The sequence below is a fragment of the Anopheles gambiae genome, chromosome 2, assembly GCF_943734735.2.
Source record: "Anopheles gambiae chromosome 2, idAnoGambNW_F1_1, whole genome shotgun sequence".
In the NCBI taxonomy this organism is placed as follows: domain Eukaryota; kingdom Metazoa; phylum Arthropoda; class Insecta; order Diptera; family Culicidae; genus Anopheles; species Anopheles gambiae.
In genome coordinates this window covers 21,633,322-21,656,853 of record NC_064601.1, presented here as the reverse complement: position 1 = coordinate 21,656,853, position 23,532 = coordinate 21,633,322, and the positions used below count along the sequence as shown (strand labels likewise).

The following is a 23,532-nucleotide window of genomic DNA, read 5'->3' as shown; positions in this document are numbered from 1 at the left end:
CTATCCGTTTCCTCCGCGTCTTCCTACCTTAATGTCAATAGAATCAACTACATCAACAACAAAAAATCAATAGAATCTCGTCCACGGTACATTGGCGCACCGTAAAATTGTTTGCGCGATTTGCTCGAACGAAATCTGCTCGACCAACGATTGACATCGTGTTTTTGCTCGAATTTTTCGAACCGATCATCGATTGCTGTTACTTCCTAGTATATCCCTTTCTCCTTTGGCATATGATGCTCTTGTGTATGTACAAGTTTAGACACAAACACGAAATCGAATCTCATCCTAGCGTTTCTACGTAAGATATATGGGAGGGGGGGGGGGGGAGGGTGGGGGGAGAATTTGAGTTTTGAGTGTGTCCTAGTAGTAACAATATTAGTTATAATGTTAGTAGCAGTAAAACCGAGATTTCTTTAAACAAGATTCTGGCTAGAAGGGTAATTCGTGTCTATACTAGCTTCCTCGTCCTCTCTTTCTACTATGCGCCGTTTGGTGCAGTGCCACAGACAGATAAAGGTAACATAATTTTCACTTTCACTAAAGTGCGGCTTCTTCGTACTACTCCCTCGGTGCGCTGAGCCAGTCACCGTCGGGATCAGCACAGGGGTTGCACTGTAAATATGTCGCTATCGCCTACTATCGATGCTTATTATTTTAATATAAAATACAGACATGGTCTAAAACACACATAATCATTCCGTTTAGAGCGGGAGGCGGTGGCCTGCCTGGATGCTCCGAAAGATCCCGTGTCCACCAGGCAGGCACATCCTCCTTGGCCTTCTTTATGTTACAACTAATAGGATTTTGCATTGGATGGAGTTTCCATGTACTACTCTTTCTCTCTCTCTCTCTCTCTACCTCTTTCTATGTCACTCGCATACACTCGGGCCGAAAATTTTACTAAACATCAACTAGTGTCGAAATGCAAGAACCATGCCGCATCCGTGTGTCAGTTTCGGTCCGGAAGGGGGTTGTTGAAGTGCTTTACGATCGGGTTTGCTGCTGGCACACGAACCGTGTGCAGTCGTTCTGTCTGATGGCGTCAGTGACCTCCGACAGATGATCGGTAAGAGTGGCAGCTAGTGCTGGGTGCATCCTATAAAGATACGAATCACAAACAAACCACAATATAGAGGTTGCTTACTCATGAAATCGCCAAACAAACGCTACTTACATATCCAGCATGGTGTACATCTTCTTCTCCATCAGCACGATATCGTCGGCGCCCTGCTGGATCATCACCCGGCAGAAGGTGAGCTTGGCACAGGAAGGATTCTTCCAGTCAGTTTCGCGCAGCTGCTGCTCGAACCGTGCCCGGGACGAGCTGGTCGACTCACGGCCCACATCCTGCAGGCCCTGCTCCTCGAACGGGTTCCGCGCAATCGAACGCTTCGAGCGTCTCGCATAGTCATCGCCGGTGTTCATGCGCATGGCGTCGTACTGCTCGTAATATTGCTGCTGCTGCTGGATCGCTTCCAGTGCCCGCTTGTGCTCGAGATCGTCCAGATCGAACGGCAACAGCTCACTGCCGGATCGGCGCAGCAGGCCCATGTCGAAAAAACGGCCCACGGCTACGGCCCCGAGCCCGAGCGCCGCTCCGCCCGCCATCAGCCCTAGAGCCGGGAGTATAATTGAATTTGTAGCTGGTGCCACCACCACGCCAACCTTGTCCTGAGCCTCGTCAGCCTTTCGTACCAGTCCGAGGTTTTTGGAGATTTTCTGTCCGGCCTCGACGATGGGCTCCAGGACGGGCTTGGTGAACTCCTGCACGGTGGAGATCCCACTCTGGAGTCCCTCCCGCATCTGGTCGGTGATTTTGGCCCAAAATGGCCGCTCGTGCTTGACGCGCCGGATGTACCCGTAGTTGTACGGGTAGGTGGAGGGACCTTTGAAGTTTTCGTACTGTGGCGGGCGCGGCATCTTGACATGCTGGGGCTGGGGCGGATCGTAGTAGTCCTTGCTGCCCATGGCCGGCTCGATCGCGTACGGCGAGTGGTCGTTGTGGGCCGCCTTGCTGTAGTAGTCCTGCACGTTCATGATCTTCTTCATCGCTTTCGTCGGTTTGCGCTCCGGCGGGACGGATTTGGCCGGCTGCACACCGAGCTCGGGATGGGCGTACTGAAGAACCGGCTGTCGAGTGTCTTCCAGCTCTTGGGTTTCCTGGTTTGTCGCGGCCGCTGGTCCATTGATCGAGTACAGCTGCGACACGGGATAGGTCGGATTGCCCGGGTTTTGCAGCATTCGGCGCTGAATCTTGGGTGGTTGGTCGGCCAGCGCGTCCTCCTTGAAGTTGGCGCGGCTCACAATCTGCGGATAGTGTTTGCGACTTTCCTCCTCGTTGATTTTGCGCAGATACTCCACCAGCCGCCCGTTCGGTACGGGACGTCCATTGTCCGCTCGCGAGAACGGTCCAATGTTGCCCGTCACTCTGGGTGGGGCCGAGTTCACCGCGATCGAGGCGCCCGAGTGTAGGTTGTCCTCCACACTGAATGGTCCGAAGCTCTTGGCCAGCCCATCGTTCGGCTGGAAGTTGTCGGCGGTCGTGAACGGGCCGATGCTGCGCTGACGGGCGCCTGGGCTTGATCGAGCTCCCCCACTGCCGATCGGTTTGGCAAAGATCAGCTGTCCGTAGATGTCTCCATTGTTTTCCAGCCTCGTCGGCACGTGCCCCTTCTCGTACGGTACCAGCTCCCCGTTGATGACGCGAGCATTGCGCCACACCTGCCGCTTGTCCGACTCGTCGTCCGGCACGCGGATCCCGTGCACCACCGGAATTCCGTCCGCACCAATCTCCTGCATCGATCGACCGCGCTTGTGCGTCGTCTTGACCGCTCCACCGTCCTTCATGTACACCGGATCCGAGCTGATGACAACGGGCGGCGGTACACGACTCTCCTGCACCGTCTCGTCGCTCACCTTAATGCGCACCGGGCGGCGATCGTTCTTCATCGCACCGTGCTCCTCGTCGTAGAACGAGGATCGGGGCGGCCGCTCGATACGGTTGACATGCTCGAGGAAAGCGTTGATAATGTCCACCGATTCGGGCGCTGAGTCAGCCGACAGACGGTAGTTACCGGCGATCCGGGCAGGCGTCACCTGCGGGCTGTGGGCGGGCGACGGTGAGAAGGAATGGGAAACCCACTGGCCGGTCGTGCCGGTGGTTGAGCTCGGGGTGGATGTTACGCTTCCGCTGGCCGGTAGCTCCATTCCGTTGCGCTTCTTAACGATGATCTGCACCATGCGCCCGTTGTTAGAGCGCACGTTCAGCTTCTGGACGCGGTCCGGGTTGAGGCTGCGGGAAACCTTCAGCTCGGTTCGGGTGTAGGCCGGGCGCACTTTCGCCACTTCCTCCGGGGTGGTGCGATTGGTTCGCTCCGCCGGAGCGGATGCATTGCGGGCCGTTGGCGGTGCTGGGTCGAGTTTGGTGAAGACAGCCGTTCCCACACCGCTCGATTGCGTGTCACTGTTTGCCAGCGTGGCGGCAAGCAGAAGGCCAACGGTGGCCAGGGTTAACAGGTAGGACGTCTGGAAGAGAGAGTGAGAGACAGAGAGACGGCAAGGGCACTGATCAGTTTACATGTATGTTTCCGCTATTATGTCGCAGTAGTGAGCATGGGAACATGTATGTAAGGTGTGCGATGGATGGATCTGTATATTTCCCTATAATCTGGAAGTTCCTTTCTATCAAATAAATCGATCAATAACGGTTACAACTGTATCTCTCTTACAAATCGAAAAAGTGAATAAAGGTAAAAAAATTATAGTATTATTGATGTATTTTAATTCAATTTATTATGTTTGTTTTATAAAGAGGCTCTTTTTCCCATTCATAAAAAACAACAGAATCGGTGTTGCCAAAGCAGTAGTGACAGTGTCCTTTCCATATTCCGTAATGATAACTTCCATAAACGGGAAGTTATTATTCATTTTTTAGTTTCTATTAAGTCACTATCAACATAGAATGTACTACAGTTCAACCTTATTTGGTTGAGTTTGTTTCAGTTATGTTGTTCGATAATTTGGTACCTCAATAGTTGGGTTATATGCCAGCCAACGAGATAGTTGTGACGGAAAGAAAGGCTTGCATGCAAAGGATTGTTGTCTGTATCCTAGACAATGTCGAACTTGAATAGTGAATCATTAGTAATCCTGGTCATGGCACCAAATAATCGCCTCTAAATATGCCTCTTTTGTTTTCTGGCTTATCAAAACTGTCTTACTTCATTATTGCATTAACCATTCAACTGTTTTGCATTAAAAAGGGTCGTTCCTAATACGGCCAACAACAAAAAAAGCAAAGAAATCACATCTTAAACCCCTCCAATTAGCTGCATTTGTTGAGAAATTCAAAACAATAAATCCAATTAACTAACGTAACACAGCCCACAACTGTTTCGGGAAAAACACATACTTTTCCCCTCCAAATCCATTCATCCTGCCCCCCACGTACATCTGTGAGCTCCGATACCGAAAGCGCTACGAAAGCGTGGTAGTCTGGTGGCCGAAGCAGGTCCGGCATTTTCCATCCCTATCATTTAACCGATAATGTCTTATTTCGAGCAATGCCGGTCGATGTTATTTACCCACGCCGCACAGAGCCGGAGCGGGTTGATGTACCGCCACCGCCTCCTTTCGGTAGGACCAACCGGACTCCGACCGGACCGGCCGGCCCCCGAAGGCGAACAAACGGAAAACAGACGTCGAACGGAGGCGAGCGAAAATAATCACTAATCAGCTGCAGCGCAACTGCCGGTCGAACCTCAGATCGCGCGCACTGGCTAGTGTTTGTATGCCCGTGGCAATGGCTTTTACGTGAAAGTTGTGTTGCCTTCCTCGGCTTAGGCCAGTTACCGCCGAGCTACCACCGGCACCGACCGATCGATGGCCGCGAATTCCGATCAAAGTGAACGGGAAGGGGGTCGGGCGGGTGGACCCGACCACCACCGCCACTTTCCGGCAACGGTAGCGGCTCTTACGCAATTCGATGAATTTTCTCCCGATTGCGATAAAGTCAATCGCCACTGGCGACGGCCGCAATTTGAGCGATGATCGATTCGACGAGCCACGATCGAGATCTGTTTGGCGGTTTCCGGCCCAACTGTCATCGAGTGTGCTCTGTATTCGTGCGCCCGTTGCTGATCGATCGTCAATGGGCACAAATCCCCTTATCGTTTCCGGCATGTTATGTAGCTGTGTTGATGTGTTGGTTTAGAACGTTAATAGAAATTGGTGATGAAAGAATCTCCCGGGTGGAGCTTTACTGGGGTACACCTAGGACGTAGGAAGCGGCTTGAACTTACCATTTCTATGTGTGCGTGATGGTGGAAATGCTAACAGAAGGCAGCCAGGCAGAACGGTGAAAATCGACAGTGTCTTCCAGAGGGTTTGGTGAAATTTCGCGTTTGCTTTTCCTCGCACGATCGTTTTTAGAAATCAACGGGTGAAAACGAACTTCGCCGGTCGGTCGTCGTCGAGTGTCGCTTCTTAGTCGTTACCGGTGAAGATAAAACGTCAAGCTCTGATTGTTCGATAAAACACACAAACACACACACTGGGCAACAACACACGGGGATTGATTGTTTCCTCGCTTGTCACCGGTTTCGGTTGGCTTCGCGCCCGCACCACAGCTCCAGTTTCAGCTTCGCTTGGTTAATTATTGGTAGCGCTGATAGCCTACGTACGAATGCTGCTTTTTTCGGGCTTTTCCACTCCTTCGGCACACCGAAGACGAGGCAGGTGGCACAGGGAGTGAGAGAGAGATAGTGAACAGGGCTTTTCTTCGGCCCAGCTCCTCGATGTTCGATTTCTAATTTCGTCTAAACTATGCACACGTACACTGGGCTGCTCTGCTCCCTCTACTCGTCACTGATAAAAACACACATACGGACACACACACACACTCACACGCACACTCGTAGATGTGGGGAGGTTACTACAGGCGCCTTGCTGTAATCGGATCTCTTCTCCAGTTCCCCGGCGAAATGGTCATCTTTGCAGAGGCTGGAAAACCGACGGCATGTTTGCGCTGGCAAAGCGGGCGGGGGGTTCCTTCCTTCCTTCTGGGTGGGTGGTTGGTCCGGTCCGATCAGGGGGGCGGGGGGAAGAAGGAATGGAAAAGAAAAAAAACGGATAAGCTAAGCGGTAAGAAGAGGGAAAGCGATTCGATAAAGCGTGTGCGGGCGCTGGCGCGCGCCACATTGCCAATCTCCCGTTACCGTTACAATCTAATTGTTATCGGTTTTGCCCTCCCGATGGAGCGGGTGGTGGGTGGTGTACTGGAGGTGCTTTCGCAAAACGTCAACTTCCATCTCCATTCCTCTCTTATCCTTCAACGATCATCCAGCCTAGTGTTTTAGTCGGTGCAAAATCTCTCTCTCTCTTCCTTTCTCCCTTTACCCGTACTCCCTCCCCCCTCCCTTCTTCGCGCACTGAGAAGCATCCATTGCGCAAATGCGCAAACGATGCCGAGACGCTCGTGCCGAGGTTTTGTTGAATTTCACTTTTATTTGGAAAGTATCGCCTTGAATTCATTTATTTATCTCATTTTGCTTTTCCAAGCGCACCGTTTTCCAGCGCATTCCAGCGCGGCGCAGTGTGTTGTAGTGTGTGCTGCGCGCGCGCGCGCTGGGTCGCGTTCCAAACTGCCCTCCCCCCCGCGTCCCTCTCCCTTACCTCGCACCCCTTTCTCGATTACCCCTTCCCAAGCCCGTCATCTCGTTTGGCAAAGGCTGATTGGAACCGGCATTTCTCCACCAACCGATTCACCAGCCATACGTGTGTGTGTGTGTGACTCTTTTTTCCCTCTTCTTGCTGTGCTTCTTCGCTGTCGCTGACCATGTAATATCTACTTTACCGACACCGCCACTCAACTGTTACGTTATGCAGCTATCTTCGGCACCTTCGATCCACACACCGCCACACACACACACACACACATGGTGCGGGCACGTGAAAGTGATGAACCTGACGGACCCCCCCCCCCCATCCCCCTCTTCCTTCCTTTACTCCTTTTCTTCTGCGAGACATTTTTCGCTGCCCCATGTGTGTAGAGCCCACCGGAGCGCACCCGCGTATGTGTGTGTGTGTGTGCATTTGGGGAATGTGCCTCGGGGGCTTTCTTTTAGCCTCTGCAATGTCCACTCACCAGCACCCCCCGGAGGCCGCTATTGCGTCGCGCATTACTACGCCAGACACTGACCCACAAACGGGAAGGGAAAGGAAGGGGGTAAGCAAGCGAGAGGCGTACAGGGGGATGCATAACATTTGCGCAGTGATAAGCGCGTTGAGTGATGATCACTGTGGATCCTTTTAACTAAAGTGGAGCAACTTCAACGCCGGTGACCTGCGTGGTGGTAAAGACGACGAACCTTACGACGGCGTTGACTTAAGTCCCCCAAACAGGGCGACAACAACCGATTTGCAGAGCGAAATTGCTTAATTCATCGGTTGCAAATTTTGCTCTTTATCAAACCTTGATAGCAAATCCACTCTCGAGTCGGGTGAAAATGAATTCATTTATGGCATCGGTGTTCGTTAACATTGTGATCAAACAGACCGCAAAGACATATGAAAGCCGATTTTCTAAAACGCATAAAATATGCATTTGTTTGCTAGCGGATTTGTGCTGCGTCAACGTGGACGCGGAAACGGAACCCTCGTAAGTGCAGCAAATTAATCACTCTGCAAACCGAAAATTCCCAATTCACCTCACACCGCGGCTCGAGTGATCTGCCTTTTAAATGTACTTTCCCGTATTGGAGACGTGTACACACATACACACACAGGTACACACACACATACGCCAGTCTCCGGTCGGTCTGGTCGGAAGCTAACGAACCAAACTTTCCCACCCCATTCCAATACGCTCCTGGCATTCGTGCACCGTCCGTCTAGCCTGAGCGAGCGTGCGCGCGCACGCCCAAGTTGCATCTCGTTTAAAGTGCCATTTCACCAACACTCCCTGATTTCGAACCGTCTGTCTGTAATAAACAAAACACAAAAAAGAGCTAACCCCTATTGCGTCATCGCTCGCTGTGCATTTCAATATTCGACACAAACCTCCCCTTGGGCACACACAAACACACAGACACAGAAAACGTTGAAAAAAAGCACATTCCATTCCCATTCAGCAATAGCATCAACAACAGCAACCCGAAACGACTGTAATCTGCATCCAATGATGCCGCTCGAACGTGAAATGCGATCGATTGAGCATTTCCTTTCCACCACGGGGCACGATTCGATGCCGTAATTATTCACTCTCGAGATGGAAATGTTGGAGAAGAGTGGAAGTGGGAAGCGCCCCCGTCATTTTGGAGTCCGTTCGGCGTTGTTCTCGGTCCCTCGGTTGGGTATTATTTCACTTTCTCTATTTTTGCTGCTGTTTGTGGCGTTCCATTCACGCCACATGCTCGACCGTTACGGCGACCAAAGAATAAGACGAGCGTCAGATGCAGCTGTAATGGGCATTCGCGCATTACTCTCGCCCACACTCTTGAGATTACGGACGGTTGAGTCAGTTCCCTCCCAAGGATCTGCAAGGACCACGTGATGTTATCGGTTGTCTTTTCAAATGTTTGAATGACTTTTTTACGTAACGCTATCTCTCCCTTGCTGGAAGAAGACTGACCGAACGTCTCCACGATCGATCACGATCACGTGTCATTTGGCATAGGACCCACATTAGGACCCACATTATCACTAATAACACTTAGACAAGCCACTACATTTGATTACTAAAATAAAACTATAAAACATACTTCTTTTTACGGCCACCAACAACCACACACACACATACACAACAAACTCGGTTTGGTTAGTTTTGGTTTGTGAAGCAGAAACACTTGCTGCTTCTGTTCACTGTTTAACTGATGTACTATTAGATGTACTAAGAGGTTTTCCGCCCAATATAGGTGTAGAGTATTTTTCACTGGTACAAAAATAACACTATTTTGTTTCGGGTAACACTGTTCGGGGTGTAGCTATGGCGGTTTCTTTTTGCTTTATTAGTTGACACTGTAAACTGTAGGAGTCGGAGATCCGTTCGAATGTGGCTGGATCGAATCCGGACCGGAATTCCTATTGCGTTTGTTTCGGGTTCGTCGCGTGCGTCACGTTCAGCGCTCAGATTGATACTGATTCGTAGTGCGCACCGGTCGGACCGACCCGGCGGGATTTGTTTCGCCACCTCACCGGAGTGTCTTGTTTTCGGAGTGGGGAGCCATACCGTGGCTGCTACCTTTCCAGCTCCCTTCCACTACTGCTCCCTCTCTCTCTCCCTCTCCAACGGCTGCGAAGGGAAATTAAAAGCCTCAAAAGTCGCAACGCGAAGATCCGAGATCGGCGCACCCGATCGTGCCGCTCTTCCTGCCTCCCGTGGTCGCGCGAAACCGGGCCGCAAAGATTGAATAACGTAATAGCGCGCTGGAAGTGCATCTTTGCGAGTCGAACGGGCCGGATTGCAGGAAGAAAGCGTGAGCGCAAGCGAAAGAGAGAGAGGAGAGAGCGATCCGCGTGATCGTGTGATCGTGTAGCACCCCAGCAACTCCAGCCTCCCAAATCAAGGGTGTAAGAGTGGGGAAACGGGGGAGAAGAGGGGGGGGAGGGAAGCTGCTGCTTTGGTGCTTGTTGGCCCGAAACAGCCGTCCGCCGGGGCGGTGGAGAAAGCGCGTCCGCAGCGGACCCGCGGTGGAACGACGGATGAAAGCCTTCCCTGTTTCACACACATGCGCACCCGGCGGTTGCGGCCCGGTGGCATCGAGTGGCGCGCGCGAGCGCGAAAGAAAGTTGCCATTTCTGCCATCGAAAAGCCTTACCTTCTCCTCCTACCGCCCTTCCTCGCTCGAGGGGAAGGGGGCACACATACACGGGCCAAACCGGAGGAGATTGTGTTGAAAGTAAAGCGCACAACAAACTGCCATTTCCGATCCGGCCTATCGGTCGGTGTGCTCTATTGCTCTTTCGACATCTTGTGCGCGGTGCGGTGCCTGTGTGTGTGTGTGTGTGTGTGTCTTCCGCACGACCACTGGTCCGTGGTTCCGTCCACTTCCGCCGGCGTCCCACAAACCGATCGGTGGCCGCTCTGCACACCTGATCGAATTATGCAACGTTACGCCATTGTAATGCAAAAGGCGCATCGTGTTCATTCGATGACGATTGATGGGCCCCCGTTTGCCCTCCCCGCTTTCTGGGCAGCGAAGAAAGCTATGGCCAGCCCGAACGGATGATAACGGCCTGCGCACACGTCGTTTCCCACTGCATTGGGTAATGTAATATCATTTACGCGTTTGCTGCTCAAACAACCCGAAAGCAGGTTTCGTAATGATTGGAATGTTTCGAACGCGGCACCGGTACCGGAAGCGGCACGCGTGCTCATCTGTCCCCCCCCCCCCCCTCCCCTATCACCCTCCATTAGCGAGAAGCTGCGCGTATGATGAGGGGAAAACAGCCGAAAAATCACACTTCCTAATCGGGGACACTCAGGTGGCATCCACCGGCAGACTGGCAGGCAGAGGCAGTAGTAGTAGAAGATAAGTAGTTTCCATATTTGTTCGCGCGCTTGGCCCTAATGTATAAATCATTTCGGCTGCTTTAGGGCGAGCTAAAGACGAGATTTCACGCAGTAATTATGGGTGAGATGAGCCAAGAAAAATGGACCCCCCTCCCCCCATTTCGGAATGGGTGAATGTTATAAATCTTCTTGAAAAACTGCTTCCCTAAACGAACAGGGGCCGGGGCGGATTGTTATCGATTAACAAATGTGTAATTAATTATTTATTGCTGCTTGTTGTGCTGCTGATGATGGATGTTTGGAATAATTACACGGATGCACTTCCGCACCCTACAATCTTCCTCATTTTGCAGCGCCTACTACGTGACAGCTGTCAGTTCAAATGGGTTTTTTTTTGGAAACATAAACGGAAACGCATTTATATCGTAAACATACAAATTTCCTCAGATAAAACCAACAATGCTGCGGCTGTTAATGCATCTTCAGCAGCCACAAGCAAACACACACGCACACACAGGCGCGCATTGTAGCTTAACAAATTACATACAGATAAACAATTATTTTCTCCATCCATCGCGTTTTATTGCGCCGCGGGCTGCACACTGTATAACAACCCCGGTGGGGCCGAAGATGCACTTTATCGACTTTCGCTTTGTTAAAACGATGACCCCTTGCTGTCCTCCCTGCTCGCTCCCCGGGGCCTTCTCCTTCCTGCGTGTTGGGTGGTGGGCCTTTGTTTTACCACGTCTTCGCAGCCGCGTCCTCAAGTGTCCTGGTCGCAGGTGCGCTGCAGCCGATCGCAATCACCGTCCCGTATGAGGCGGAACGTTTCGTCCAGCCCGAGCCCGTCCGCCGCCTGCCATTCCGATGGGGAGGTCCTGGAGGAAAGGTGTCGGACAGTGAAAGTGATGATGCATGCGATGAGCCTCCCGACCCGACCACCCCGACTTCTTCCAATGGAACGTGAGAGAACAACTACACTTACTCGCTGACAATCTTCCACAGCGTCTTGTGCAGTGCGTCCGTGCCCATGCCGGACATTCCTTGGCGGGCGAGCTGGCAGAGCAGCTTCCAGTCGCATCCCTGCAGCCTTGTAGCGCTGCTGTCGCTTAGACGGTTCGTGCCCTTGCCGTCGTCATTGTCGTGCGCTAGCGTTTCGCGCTGCTCGAGCGCGTTCAGCTTGCGCAGCAGCCGGACCAGCGCGTCCGGATCCGCACCGAGACCGCGCTGGGCTAGCAGAAACCGTGGCACATCCTGTCCGAGGCTGCGCTGACGCGTTGGCGTGCTGGACAGAGCGCTACCACCGACCGGGGTCGGCGTTTGCAGCTGGATGGGCGGTCTAGATAGGCAGGGGGAGAGAAATATTGGTGAAATAGTTTGCATCTACCAAGCAAATTTTCAGCCATTGGTCAACTTTTTGCGTGTTTTGTATTAAAAACACTTATTGGTAAGGTTAGTCTCTTGTTGCCAGAGTCTCTCGAGCATTTTTGTCAAGCATCGGATGCTGCGTTGAATGAAGCTGCCATTCGATCCGCAATCAATCTCCCACCGTATCTTCAGCGACAACCTACGTGGCCTACTACGCTTGGACAGGCAGCATCAGCACAACAGCAAACCGCTTCAGCTTCCTTTGCCCTGACCGCCACACGCGGGCCACAAATTGCGATTAGCCACACGTGGGATCGTGGGATCGCAGCTCCAACTGGGACCCTCCAACAGGTGGCAGTCTCCACGCGCCATTGCATCGAAGCGCATCGTCGTCACGCCGCGCGGTGGCCGTACGCGCTCGCGCACCACTCTAACCGCGGTTCATTCATCTTTCATAACTGATGTAACATGCCAAAGGCGGACAGGGCACGCAGACGAAGAAACCACCACCACGACCGGGCAGTGCGTGAGGTAAAACGAGAAAAAAGGCGAAAAATCTTGAAACCTTTCTCCCCGTTCCTCTTTCTCGGGCCAGTGATGCAAAAAAAAAACGCCCCCCTTCCGAACGGAAGGAAGGAAGGAAGAGAAATGTGGAGTAGCAACAACAACAACAGCAACAACAACGGCAGCAGCAGCAAGCACGCAGCACGCAGCACTTTGGAAACACGTTTTCACTTTCGTCGAACTAAGAGCCCCCACCACCCCTAACTAGCCCGCGGCATCAAAAGACGCGCTGTCGCGCGCGGAGACCCACACCGGCAACGTGTGTACTACAGCGTGCGTGTGTGTGGACGTCTTAAAGTAGGCTGCTGCGATGGCTTCTAGCACTACCACGGCTCGCTTCTTTGCCGTGTTGTGGCTTCGTCGTTGCTGCATTGTTGTTGTGTCCACAATTTTCACCTTTCTTCTTTCACGCAGCAATGCAGCTACATAATCTCGTTTTCGGTTTATTCGCCAACGCGCGCCCGTGTGTGTGTGTGTGTGTACGCAGCTCATTTGGTGCTCTGGTCGCGGGAGGGAAATTACGCCACGAAAGTTGGCGAAAATTGGCTTGGAGCCCATTTTTCGTTGCACGCCAAAAATAATTGTACAGCGGGGATGGGGACAGAGAGAGAGAGAGAGAGGGCGCTCCCAACGGAACAAGACAATGGTTTGTGGCGGGGGTTTCATTCTCTCCTTCCCCAACCCTGATCCCTGACTCTGACAATTACGACATTGGAACCGGCCGTGGTTCAAAAGTTTAAAGCCCCCCGAACCCGCGCTCACTTACTGCGTGGCATTCGGGTTGATGTAAACGACCTGTGGCGTGAGCGCCGATATTAGCAGCCCGATCGGAATGGCTGCACTCAGAACGTGTATGATTTTCTTCCACGGTGAAACACTGCGAAGAGAGAGGGAAAGAGAGAGAGAGAGAGTGAGAGAGAGAAACAGCGAGTAATTAGTGTGGCATTTGCACAATCGGCACAAAAACAATGCGACAGGTTACTAAGCGTTTACCCTTTGAGATGTGCATCCTCCTTGCCCGCCAGCTTAACGTCGGTCGTGCCTCCGATTCCGCCGGCAGCTTCATTACTTTCCGTCCCAGGAGCACTTCCACCGGTACTGCTGCCACCACCAACACCGCCACCTGCACTACTATGGTTGGCTATTAGCACCGGTTCAATGCTGAAGGTACCCTCTAGCGGGGACCGATCAAAGCTGTACGGATGACTTTTCGCCGTAGTCGGTACGGGATACGCGAACTGAGGGCGTCCGGAATGCTGCTCCTCGAACGAACCGAGCGGCGACGAGAACGGGGTCTCCGCTGGACGTGGACGTTCCGCTTTGGCCGCTTGCGCTGATTCCGTCTCCTCCTCCTCCTCCGGTATCCACTTCCACTTGCCCTTGGGCGTGGGGAAGTGTGGCGTTGGATCCTGCGGGAACTTTATCTGCACCGTGGGCTGATGGCGCTGATGGGTCTGAGGAGTGGTCCAACCATACTTATGCTCCCACCTTCCTGACTCTTCCGATGAACCTCCACCCCCACCGGGAGCCGCTTTAGCGTACGCCCCGTGCCCGGATAGGCCAATCCCACCGGCATACCAGCGTGAGTCAGCGTCGGAATGTCCGGTCGGGTAGGGTGCATCCACTGTGCCCGCTGCGGGACTGCCCGGTGCCGAGTTGTCCTCGTTGAAAAACGGCACCACCTCGGGCGATGGGACGAACTCCTTGGTAAACTGTCCTTCGGAGGAGCTGGGAAGCGTAAAAGAAAGTAAGGGCGTAAGGGATGTAAATCTAGATCTGCCGTAATGGCTGGCGCGATGGTGATGCTATTTATGTGCGACCTACCTGCCAGTGACATTTCGACGCGGCGCTGCACTTGCGTAAAGCTGTCGCTTCCGGTAGCTCGAGATCTGGTGCTGCACTGTACGATCGTTCACGATCGACGAGGTGCCCCGCGCTGGATACAAACGACCGTTGCTGCGTCGGCGAAGCGGTTAAGAAAGAGGAGAGAAACACAAACAGGCACACACAAAAGTTATACATTTTTGCATCAATGCGGCACGGGTCGTGGCGGCGAAAACAGTTTTGCATTCCAGCACGCAACAGTTTTGACTGTGAAGATCCAGGCTTGGATATGGAAATAAAATCGCAGCCCCTTACGACTTGATGACCGTCCAGGCTTCAAGGAAAGTGTTACGAAAATCCCCTGCAGGGAGCTAGTTGTGGGTCGTTTAATTCGTCCAGCTGGTCAAAACTTCACCTCATGGCTGGCGATAATAGCTTGAGCCTTTTTTAAGTTATGTGTCACAAATTAGTTAGCTTAGCTGGAAGAACCGGCATTAAAAGAGATCCTAAAGACATAATCATACTTCATGCAAAACGTCGTACCGGCTACTGCCTGTTTCATTCATTTCATTCATTTGTATTTATTTCTTAGATGTACATTAATCCTGAATTACAATTTAGTATTTTACATCGGTACCGGAGTTTCCATAACGCGATATTTCGTTGATTTTTCTTGCACTTGGCATTGTGGACACTATTCCTGATGTTAAATGAATTTGACGTATTGATGGAGGAAAAATTACAAAAAAACCTCTTAATTTGGCTGTATTTTCTAAACTATGTACTAACTTATTCTTTTATAAACTATACTAGGGGAACTAATTCATATTGGGATTTGCAATTAGGGAGAAAGAGAAAAAAAGGTAGTATTTACAAATATAAGTATCGTTTTAGATGAGGTTTTGTAGTGTATGTATGCCACTATTTGTGCATTTAGATCGATATTTAATATTGATTTTTTCTATAAACTCGCTAATCCTGTCAATTTTAGCTTTTCTATGAATAATGCTTGTACTGTACCAAGGCGGGAGATTTAGTATTCGTTTTAAGAATTTGTTTTGAAATATTTGCATTTTCTTTATGTGTGTTTTTGCACTGTTTCTCCATATTGGTGATGCATAGGTAATTATAGGTCTTACTAACGATTTGTACATAAGAAGTTTGTTTCGTAAATTCAATTTAGAGTTTCTATTAATAAATGGGTAAAGAATTCTAATCGCATTTGTGCCGCTAACTAATTTTTCTTCAATGTGTTTTTGAAATGTAAGCTTTTTATCTAATACTACTCCTAAATATTTAACGGTGTTATTCCAAGGAATTTCATTATTATTTATCGTAAGTGAACTATTTGGGAGATTTCTTGCGCTTCGGCACCTCGTGAAATATATTGCTTCCGTTTTTCCATCGTTAATTTTTAGCTTCCACTGCTCACAGAAGGTCACATATTTTCGTATGCCTTTGTTGAGGCTACACAATATGCTATCGGGATTGGAACTAGATGAGCTGATAGCAAAATCATCAGCAAAAGCGTATTTCTTAACTCCTTTCATTTTAGGTATATCGCTTGTAAATATATTAAATAGTATTGGGGACAGCACACTGCCTTGGGGCAGGCCGGCAAGTGGTTTAAAGGGTTCAGAATGATAAGAATGAAGATGAACGGAGCCAGATCGATTCGACAAGAAGGATTTAATGAGAAGAATTAATTTGGGGGGAAAATTGTTGCTGATCAATTTGAATATTAGTCCATCGTGCCATACTGTGTCAAATGCCTTTTCGAGATCAAGTGTAACTAGTCCTGTAGATTTTTTAATATTTCGATTCGATGTTATAGTGTTAGCGAGTCTATTTAATTGGTGAGTGGTGGCAAAATTGGCTTGAAATCCAAATTGGAAAGAAGGGATGATGTTATGAGACTTGGTATGAGAATCTAGCTTTTTTAATATGATCTTTTCGAAGATTTTACCCATACAGCTTAGTATGCTTATCGGTCTGTAATTTGCCGGAATCTTGGGGTCCTTTTTTGGTTTTGCTATGGGAATGATTTTCGCTATTTTCCAATTTTCAGGATAGTAGTTTAATTTTAAGCAGCTATTTAAGATAAAGCATAACAAAATTATTCCTTTTCTTGGTAAATGTTTTAATGCGTTGTTACTTATAAGGTCAGTACCAATCGACTTTTTTGTTTTTAAAGTTTTTATAATTTTATAAATTTCCTTTGGCTTCACAAGATGAGGCGGATTTATATTTACTCTTTCTGTATGATAGTTAAGAAACTGGGTTATTAAGGGGTCAATTTGTGCAGTTAATGGACTTGGACTGTTTAAAGTGGTGTTATTGGCATTCGCAAAATGAGCTTTTAATACTTCACTTTTTTCCTTTGGCGTGAGAAGTATTCTATCGTTTGCTTTGAGGTGAGGAATGGAGGTAGAGCAGCCTTTGATTATTTTTATAGATGTCCATAGTTTACTATTGTTTATGTTTTTAGAAGTATTAATTTTTGTTAAATTTCGAGACCATGACATATTTCGGTATTGGGATATATCATTTTTAATTTGATTTGCTAGTTCGTTGTAATGATCTTTAAGTGTCAAGTTTCTTCTGTTTCTTTGCCATCTACGTCTTACTGAGTCTCGTATTTTGATTTTGGATTTAATATTTTCAGGTAACACTAAAGTGAATCTAACTGGGTAGAATACTGGTATAGCATTGTTTTGTGCCAAAGTGATTGTTTTAGTTAAGTACGTTACCATTGTATCGATCTGGAAGGTGTTAATTATGTTTTGGAGGTTTAGTGAGGCGAGATTAATACGGCTGTTAATGATGTTTTTAAATAGAGGCCAGTTTGCTGCGGCATAATTTGGCATCCCATAAGGGGATTTGCTGATGATTTTACTGTCGATAGTTTTGAACAGGATGGGTAAGTGATCTGATGAAAATATTTTTAGTGTACAAGGGGGAGTTATATCGATTCGGCCATTTGCAAGAATTAGGTCAAGAGTAGAAGGTGATCGTCTGTGACAGCTTGGAATATAAGTGGGCTCGTTGGGGCTATGAAGGGAAAAGGTTCCTGTTTGAATTACATCAAATAGGATTTTACCCATACTATTGCCTTTGATGCAATTCCACAAGCGGTGCCGGGCGTTAAAATCTCCGCAAATTAGTGATTTTCCTTTAAGCTTACTTATTTTTCTTAAATCGTTATGGAAACTAACATGGTCGGAATTTGAACCAGGGTTATAAATTGATAATATAGCTAAGGGACCAGCTACTAATTTAACATTAATTCCTATGCATTCAATAACTTTGAGATCCAGTGCATGTAAAACTTCATGCGGTACTTCTTTTGCTACAACAATAGCCACTCCGCCTTTTTCACCGGTAGTTCTATCTAGTCTATGTACAATAAAGTTTGGGTGTGAGAAACGAGTTTGGGGTTTCAGGAAGGTTTCACTAATTGTAGCTATATCTATCTTTCTCTCTATTAAGGTATTGAAAAATTCATCTTTTTTTGTATGAATACCATTTGCATTCCATGATATGATTTTAAGTGTCCTAGGAGATTCAGACATGGGAGAAGCAATACTTTGCAGTTACCTTGATGATAACGGTGATGAGATCTTGTTTTGAGCGGACTGAGCTCATGCGAGCGAACACATCTTCGATGATTTCGCCTATTTCGTCTATCGCGAACATGTCCGCTTCGGGTGTATGTGTTCTATTTCGCTCGCTAAACAAGCCGGCGTAGGTAGGCGTTCTGCTATTCGGTGTAGCGATCGTTGGTGTGGGAGCGTTTTGTCGATGTAGCGGTGGGAACATCTCGTGTCGTAAGGCGAACGTCGGGGCGCTTTGCTTCTTGTTCCGTGTGTTGGTAGATGGACGGGATTTGCAACCACGGTAATTCGCAGTGTGGTGTTCGTTGCAATTTGCACAGCAGAGCTTATTTGTGGCGATTTTGCCATCAGGATTTAATGTGCTCTGTGATAGAGGGCAGGTTTTTGAAGTGTGCGTGCCAGCGCATTTCACACATATGGACGGGAGAAAGCAGTTTGCGCTACCATGGCCAAACTTTTGGCAGTTTGAACACTGGATTGGCCCGTTTTTTTGGTTGTAGTATTCGAAGTAAACACGATGATGGTTTATCGCTCGTACATTTTTTAGTTCGGCTAATGTTATCGAACCTTTAGTGAAATGTAAGAGGTACATTGCTTGGTCACTGTACCTTTTGTTTTTGATTGCCAAGCTCTTCACTGCAATTGGATTGACGTTATTTTCTTCTAGAGCACTTTTGATATCGTGCAAGTCCATAACGGGTAGGCCAAATACTACGACTTTTGTCGTCCTATCATCCGCGAGTTGATGCGTGTAGAAGGATACTTTCTGATCCTCAAATAGACTTTTTATTTTGCGAAAGTCGTCGACGGATGAAAATGTTACCACAATTCCTTTTCTGGTTTGGCTCGTTGTGTAGTTTACTACATGTGCTGCTACAATACGTCGGTGTACATCACTAACACTAGTACCCGTTACGATGATTGGCGGTATGCGTGTATTCTTTTGCTGGACGTTCTCGCTCGTGTGTGTAGATCGTGGATTGCGTTGCGGTTTAGGATACACAGCATCCATTTCTGCGTCGTTGTCCGTAAGGAGATCAAATTCGTTGTTAGTACGAATATTGGACGATGCTGACTCTCTTAAGCGTTGGAATTCCTCAAGAGGGATGGTAATACTTCTTGTCCGTTTGGACGCACCGGTTTTTACTCGGCCCATTGCTGGAGCCCGAGTGGCCAAGGCCGACAACCTTTTCTTCTTAATTTTTTTTTTGCTTTTTTATCTCTTCACTTGATAACGAAACACATCCGAACGCGTCGGTGGTTAGGTGAAGACTAGCTACTGCCTGTCCAAACGAACGGCCAAAGAGCCAGGCCGCAATACGGCACTGCCCGCACGTCGACGCACCCTCCGCGGCTCCGGGCTGCGATAACAGTGAAAGTGTATCACTTTCTTTACGGCTTGATGATGTCTTTCTTCGGGCCGTGCGCTGCTGTGTACCTGCTTTGCGCACCCCGACACTCGTCCCCTCGCTCCATCGCCAAAAGCCACGTACAACACACGCACTGGTACACGCAATCCATTTAACACCGGCCGGTTGTGGTTTGGTGGATCTTCCGCGATCATGCAGTGAATTGTCTTTCCCCTTGTACCGCCCTTTTCTCTACCCCTTTGTAAGGTGGTGGTCAGTGAGTGTAATTTACCACAACTTCGATTGCCTGTTCGGTCATCCGTTTCGCAACATGTGCACGAATCGATCACGTGTTTGGTTTCTTCTGCTGCTTTTTTGTTTTGTTTGTTTGTTTGGCGATCTTCCAAGACGATCACAGCAATATTGTCCAGTATAGGGTTGTGCTTCAGGAATATTTCGCAAAAAAAACCTACATCTTTAAAGATTCATATCTTACATACATCTTCAAAGACATTCAAGAACGTCTAAAGAGTTAGGAATCTGTAAATAGTGATAATTATTTAAAGATTCGTGATTTGAAAATGATTTTTTTATTTCTAGTAACTTAAAAAAATGATAAAAATGTCAGTACACATCGTGTACTACATTTGATCTACGGACGAGGGACCTACGTGTGATTTTCACACCAAGGATAGGTTAGCCATAACGTGGAACTCAGAAATCGCTTAGGAACATTGGAGCAAAAAAATGTTGTGACATCGATAATGGATATATTAAGAGATTTACGAATCTTCTGATACTCATGAATCATTAGGAATTTCAGAAATCTTTCAAAACTAAAGAATCTTAAAAAAATTACCTCAAAATGTGAGCCTTAGATTCATTGATTCACTTTAAAGATTCATCCAAATGAATCTGAATCAGCGTTACCCATCTCTAGTTCCGTAAGAGTGCAGACAAAACGGTGAAGAAACAACATTAACAAAGTGAAGCGTCACACACATTGAACCGAAATCAATCTCGACTGATCGCACAAAACACAAAACATCCCGGATTCCGGATCACAGCTCTCCGCAGCTGTTCCCCCTGTCCCTCTGTCCGTCGTCTGCAGCTCGTATGGTTGTAATAATAGACGAACCGTGCGCGTGTTAGATCCGCATATTAATGCGCGATATGTGCATGTGTGTGTGTGTGTTTTCCCCCCTCTATCTCTCATCCTCTATTTCTACCCTGTTTCAAATTCACACACTTTAACCTGCCGCCTGCTGCATGGGCAACCATTGTGCTGTTGGGGCGGTTTTCTGTTTTCCGCGGGGTATTAGTTTTGCATACGTACGCTGCTCGAAAGGACGACAACCCGCCGACCGCGGCGGCGACCGGGGGCGTTGGGGTGGCGGGCGACAAGACGGAAGTTATGCCAGCGATTGCAACCACTTCCGTCGTTAATGGCGATGACGTTTGGCCGTGCACCGTGCTCGCCCCGGAATGCTGTTTATGATTGCTGGGAAATGCGGTGAAATTATTTGCAACCAGCGGTGGCTGCTCTCCCGCGCTTGGCTCACTGGCGGTGGGGCTGGCGTTGGCGGTGGCGATTTGTTCGCGCGGCCGGTGCAGCAGAGGTGGCGCGGACGGCGGCGGTAGGTCATTTACATTGCGTTCAACAACCGGCGGGCCAGCGGTTGCGTTGGTATGCGGAATGGACGCGTTTACCGCGCGCAGATGGGCACCGATCGTGGGACCTTCGTTGACATCTTCGTGTACCTCGATCGTTCGGACGAAGGGCACGAACAAACACGCACACACCAACAGCACGGAAGCCACGGGCAAGGATAGTACACTATGCGTCATTTTCACACAAATCCACTGCCTTTAGAACATTTCCACTGTGAGGCACTGCGGACGCTTCTGCTTTTCACCGTGCGTTTGATGCGTTTGTGGTAGAAAAGCGACTGTGCAATACGCGTTCCCTTGTCTGCCGCTGTCACTTTGCGATTAAGAGCAGCGAGTTGCGTTACAAGGGATTTTATAAAGGCATAAACGATGCTATGATACCCTTCAGTAAGCAAAAACAGTGGCAAAAATCTGGCTGCACTCGCTGTGCCATCCGAAGCATAAAGCATAATGTCGCCGCCCGGGTCGGTGTGTTCCGTGGACCCGCCACTCTGCTGTTCGAGTTGAAGAGGGGAACATTTCTGTTAAAGGACTGTGACCGACATAATGCCTGCAGGACGGGCTGCTCGAGGCTATTGTGTTTTTGCACACTGCACAATTGCATCATTGTGTGTGCGCGCGCGTGTTCCATTAAGATCAACGCCTAGGAAATGTGTCGCCCGTGAGCTACGTAATGATCGTACGTAAAAACAAACACAAACAATCTCTCAGGGAATCCATCGCGGGTGTTATTTTTGACATAATTTACTTAGTACGCTTGAGCCGCCTCGTTGGAAAATGCCAGAGCGCGAACCCTGCGGCTGATCGTTCAATTCCGACTTTACGCTTCGTTTAGGACGCGTTTGTGGTGCCGTTGCATTTTTCCGAACGCGTGCTGCATTTTCGTGCCGCGATGAAACGAGTAATCCCATTACGACCGCGCTAAGGCGGCTCCCACTAATGAGCACCTTTCAACGCCCATGCCCATCAAACGGGAGATGCCGGCAGCGGACTGATCGCGAGGCCATTGGCAATTGGACTATGACTGTTTGAGCGCGTCAAAGTAAAATGCTCATACACACATACACACCTCGAACCGATGGACAGATCTGCCTACGATCATGCCGACCGCCCGAAGGATAAACGGACCCGGGTCGCGCAGGTTTGTTGACTTTGTCGTACCGACCCCGGACCCCGAGGGAGCAAAATCGTTTCCGACGAACAGCGACGAACCCGATCGGACGATCCCGGCGTGTACCACATATTTCTCACGCATATTCGTTCGTTCGATAATTATTCTTCCCCACGGCCACGGGCTAACACCGTTACACGTTTCGTAATAGTTAATCGGGACCGCGTTAGGACCTTCCCTGCCCTGCCACAGCATGTGAGTGAGTACCGTGGGGGAAGAGGGAGGAGGGCTGTAAAAGTAGTAACACGTCCATTTTCCGGTTCTATTGATTACTTTCGTGTGTCGAACGTCAGCGATTGGAGTGAAAGTTACGCGGAATGTTTTCTTTTGGTTTATTTCTTTTGTTTTTGTTGTTGTTTCGGCTGCGCATGAATGTGCACACCTTGTGCGGGCAGCACGTGTGTGTGTGTGTGTGTCGCGGTGGGATGCTTCGTGATTGTTTATTGCTCCCGCGAGGTGTTCGATTAGGGTTCGATTGCAGATGCTTACGGCATCGCTTTACACCGAAATGCGCTGCGCGCGAAGGGATGGTCGCATTAATTTATTCGTCAGCCAGTTGCCTGTGCGTCTGCCGCGAGGTGCTAAATGTGTTTTTGTATATTGCTTAAAATGCTGATAGGAGAAAGTAATTGTTGGTGTTTATACTTTACAAACAAATACGGAAAATACTTTTATAGTTTCAAGGTACAATGCACTAACCTTCAAACTACGATATTTTTTCTTTATTCTTTTCACTATTTGTACATGTGCTGATTCGTTAATCAAAATCGTGAAAAAACAGACCCAACCGCTAAGAGATGCAAAATTCCAGGCAAGCTTCCTTCACGTTCCTACTAGATGGCGCTGATCGCCTCGCTCGTGCATCTTTGGATTGTGTCTCGGCTAATACTCATAACTGCATACATTTAGGGGCGAAACGTAAAAAAGCCTTTTGCACAGTTAGTATTTTTAAATTTCTTCTTTTTTACTCACTACAATCAAATTGATTTGATCGATGTACTATTAAAAACTTCTCCTTCTTATTCTTCTTCTTCTTCGGCACACCAACCGTTATCGGTCACGGCCTGCCTGAACCACTAGTGGGTTTGGCTTTCAGTGACTTAATGATTTACCGATAGCAGGACAGTCAGTGCTACGTGTGGAAACACGGACCATTTGGGGCTTGACCGCATGACGGTCATGTTATGCGAGTTGACGACTGTCCGGCCACTTAGTGTTTTTAAAACGACACTAAGCAATTTCTGTTGAAAAAATAAACCATCACCATTGTACATCAATGTGCTTGATTACCTTTAAAAACGCCTCTATTCTCTTGATGTCATTCGTTTTTAACATAACTCTCAGTAATGCAAACATTACAAGAAATTTCCCTTTCATCCAACGCATCGGAACCAATGAAACTGTAGCTGGTTGCCGCACCGTATCTACATTAGCCATGATCCGCAGATACCGATGTCG

General features: G+C 48.8%; 2 protein-coding genes across 2 annotated transcripts; both read right to left on the bottom strand.

The window, feature by feature from the left end:
* Positions 1-350: 350 nt before the first annotated feature.
* LOC11175634 (uncharacterized) lies at positions 351-9,154 on the bottom strand. Its single transcript, XM_061646373.1, has 4 exons — positions 8,763-9,154; positions 5,304-6,062; positions 1,178-3,528; positions 351-1,099 (listed from the first exon to the last, which is right to left on the bottom strand). The coding sequence occupies exons 2-4, from the start codon at positions 5,304-5,306 to the stop codon at positions 988-990; spliced, it is 2,466 nt and encodes an 821-aa protein (XP_061502357.1). The 5' UTR covers positions 5,307-6,062; positions 8,763-9,154; the 3' UTR covers positions 351-987.
* A 1,599-nt stretch (positions 9,155-10,753) lies between these two features.
* LOC133391329 (uncharacterized) lies at positions 10,754-21,250 on the bottom strand. Its single transcript, XM_061644837.1, has 6 exons — positions 20,569-21,250; positions 14,270-14,401; positions 13,439-14,173; positions 13,212-13,322; positions 11,499-11,852; positions 10,754-11,391 (listed from the first exon to the last, which is right to left on the bottom strand). Exons 1-6 carry the CDS (start codon positions 21,078-21,080, stop codon positions 11,277-11,279), a joined length of 1,959 nt encoding a protein of 652 aa, XP_061500821.1. The 5' UTR covers positions 21,081-21,250; the 3' UTR covers positions 10,754-11,276.
* Between the last annotated feature and the right edge of the window lie 2,282 nt (positions 21,251-23,532).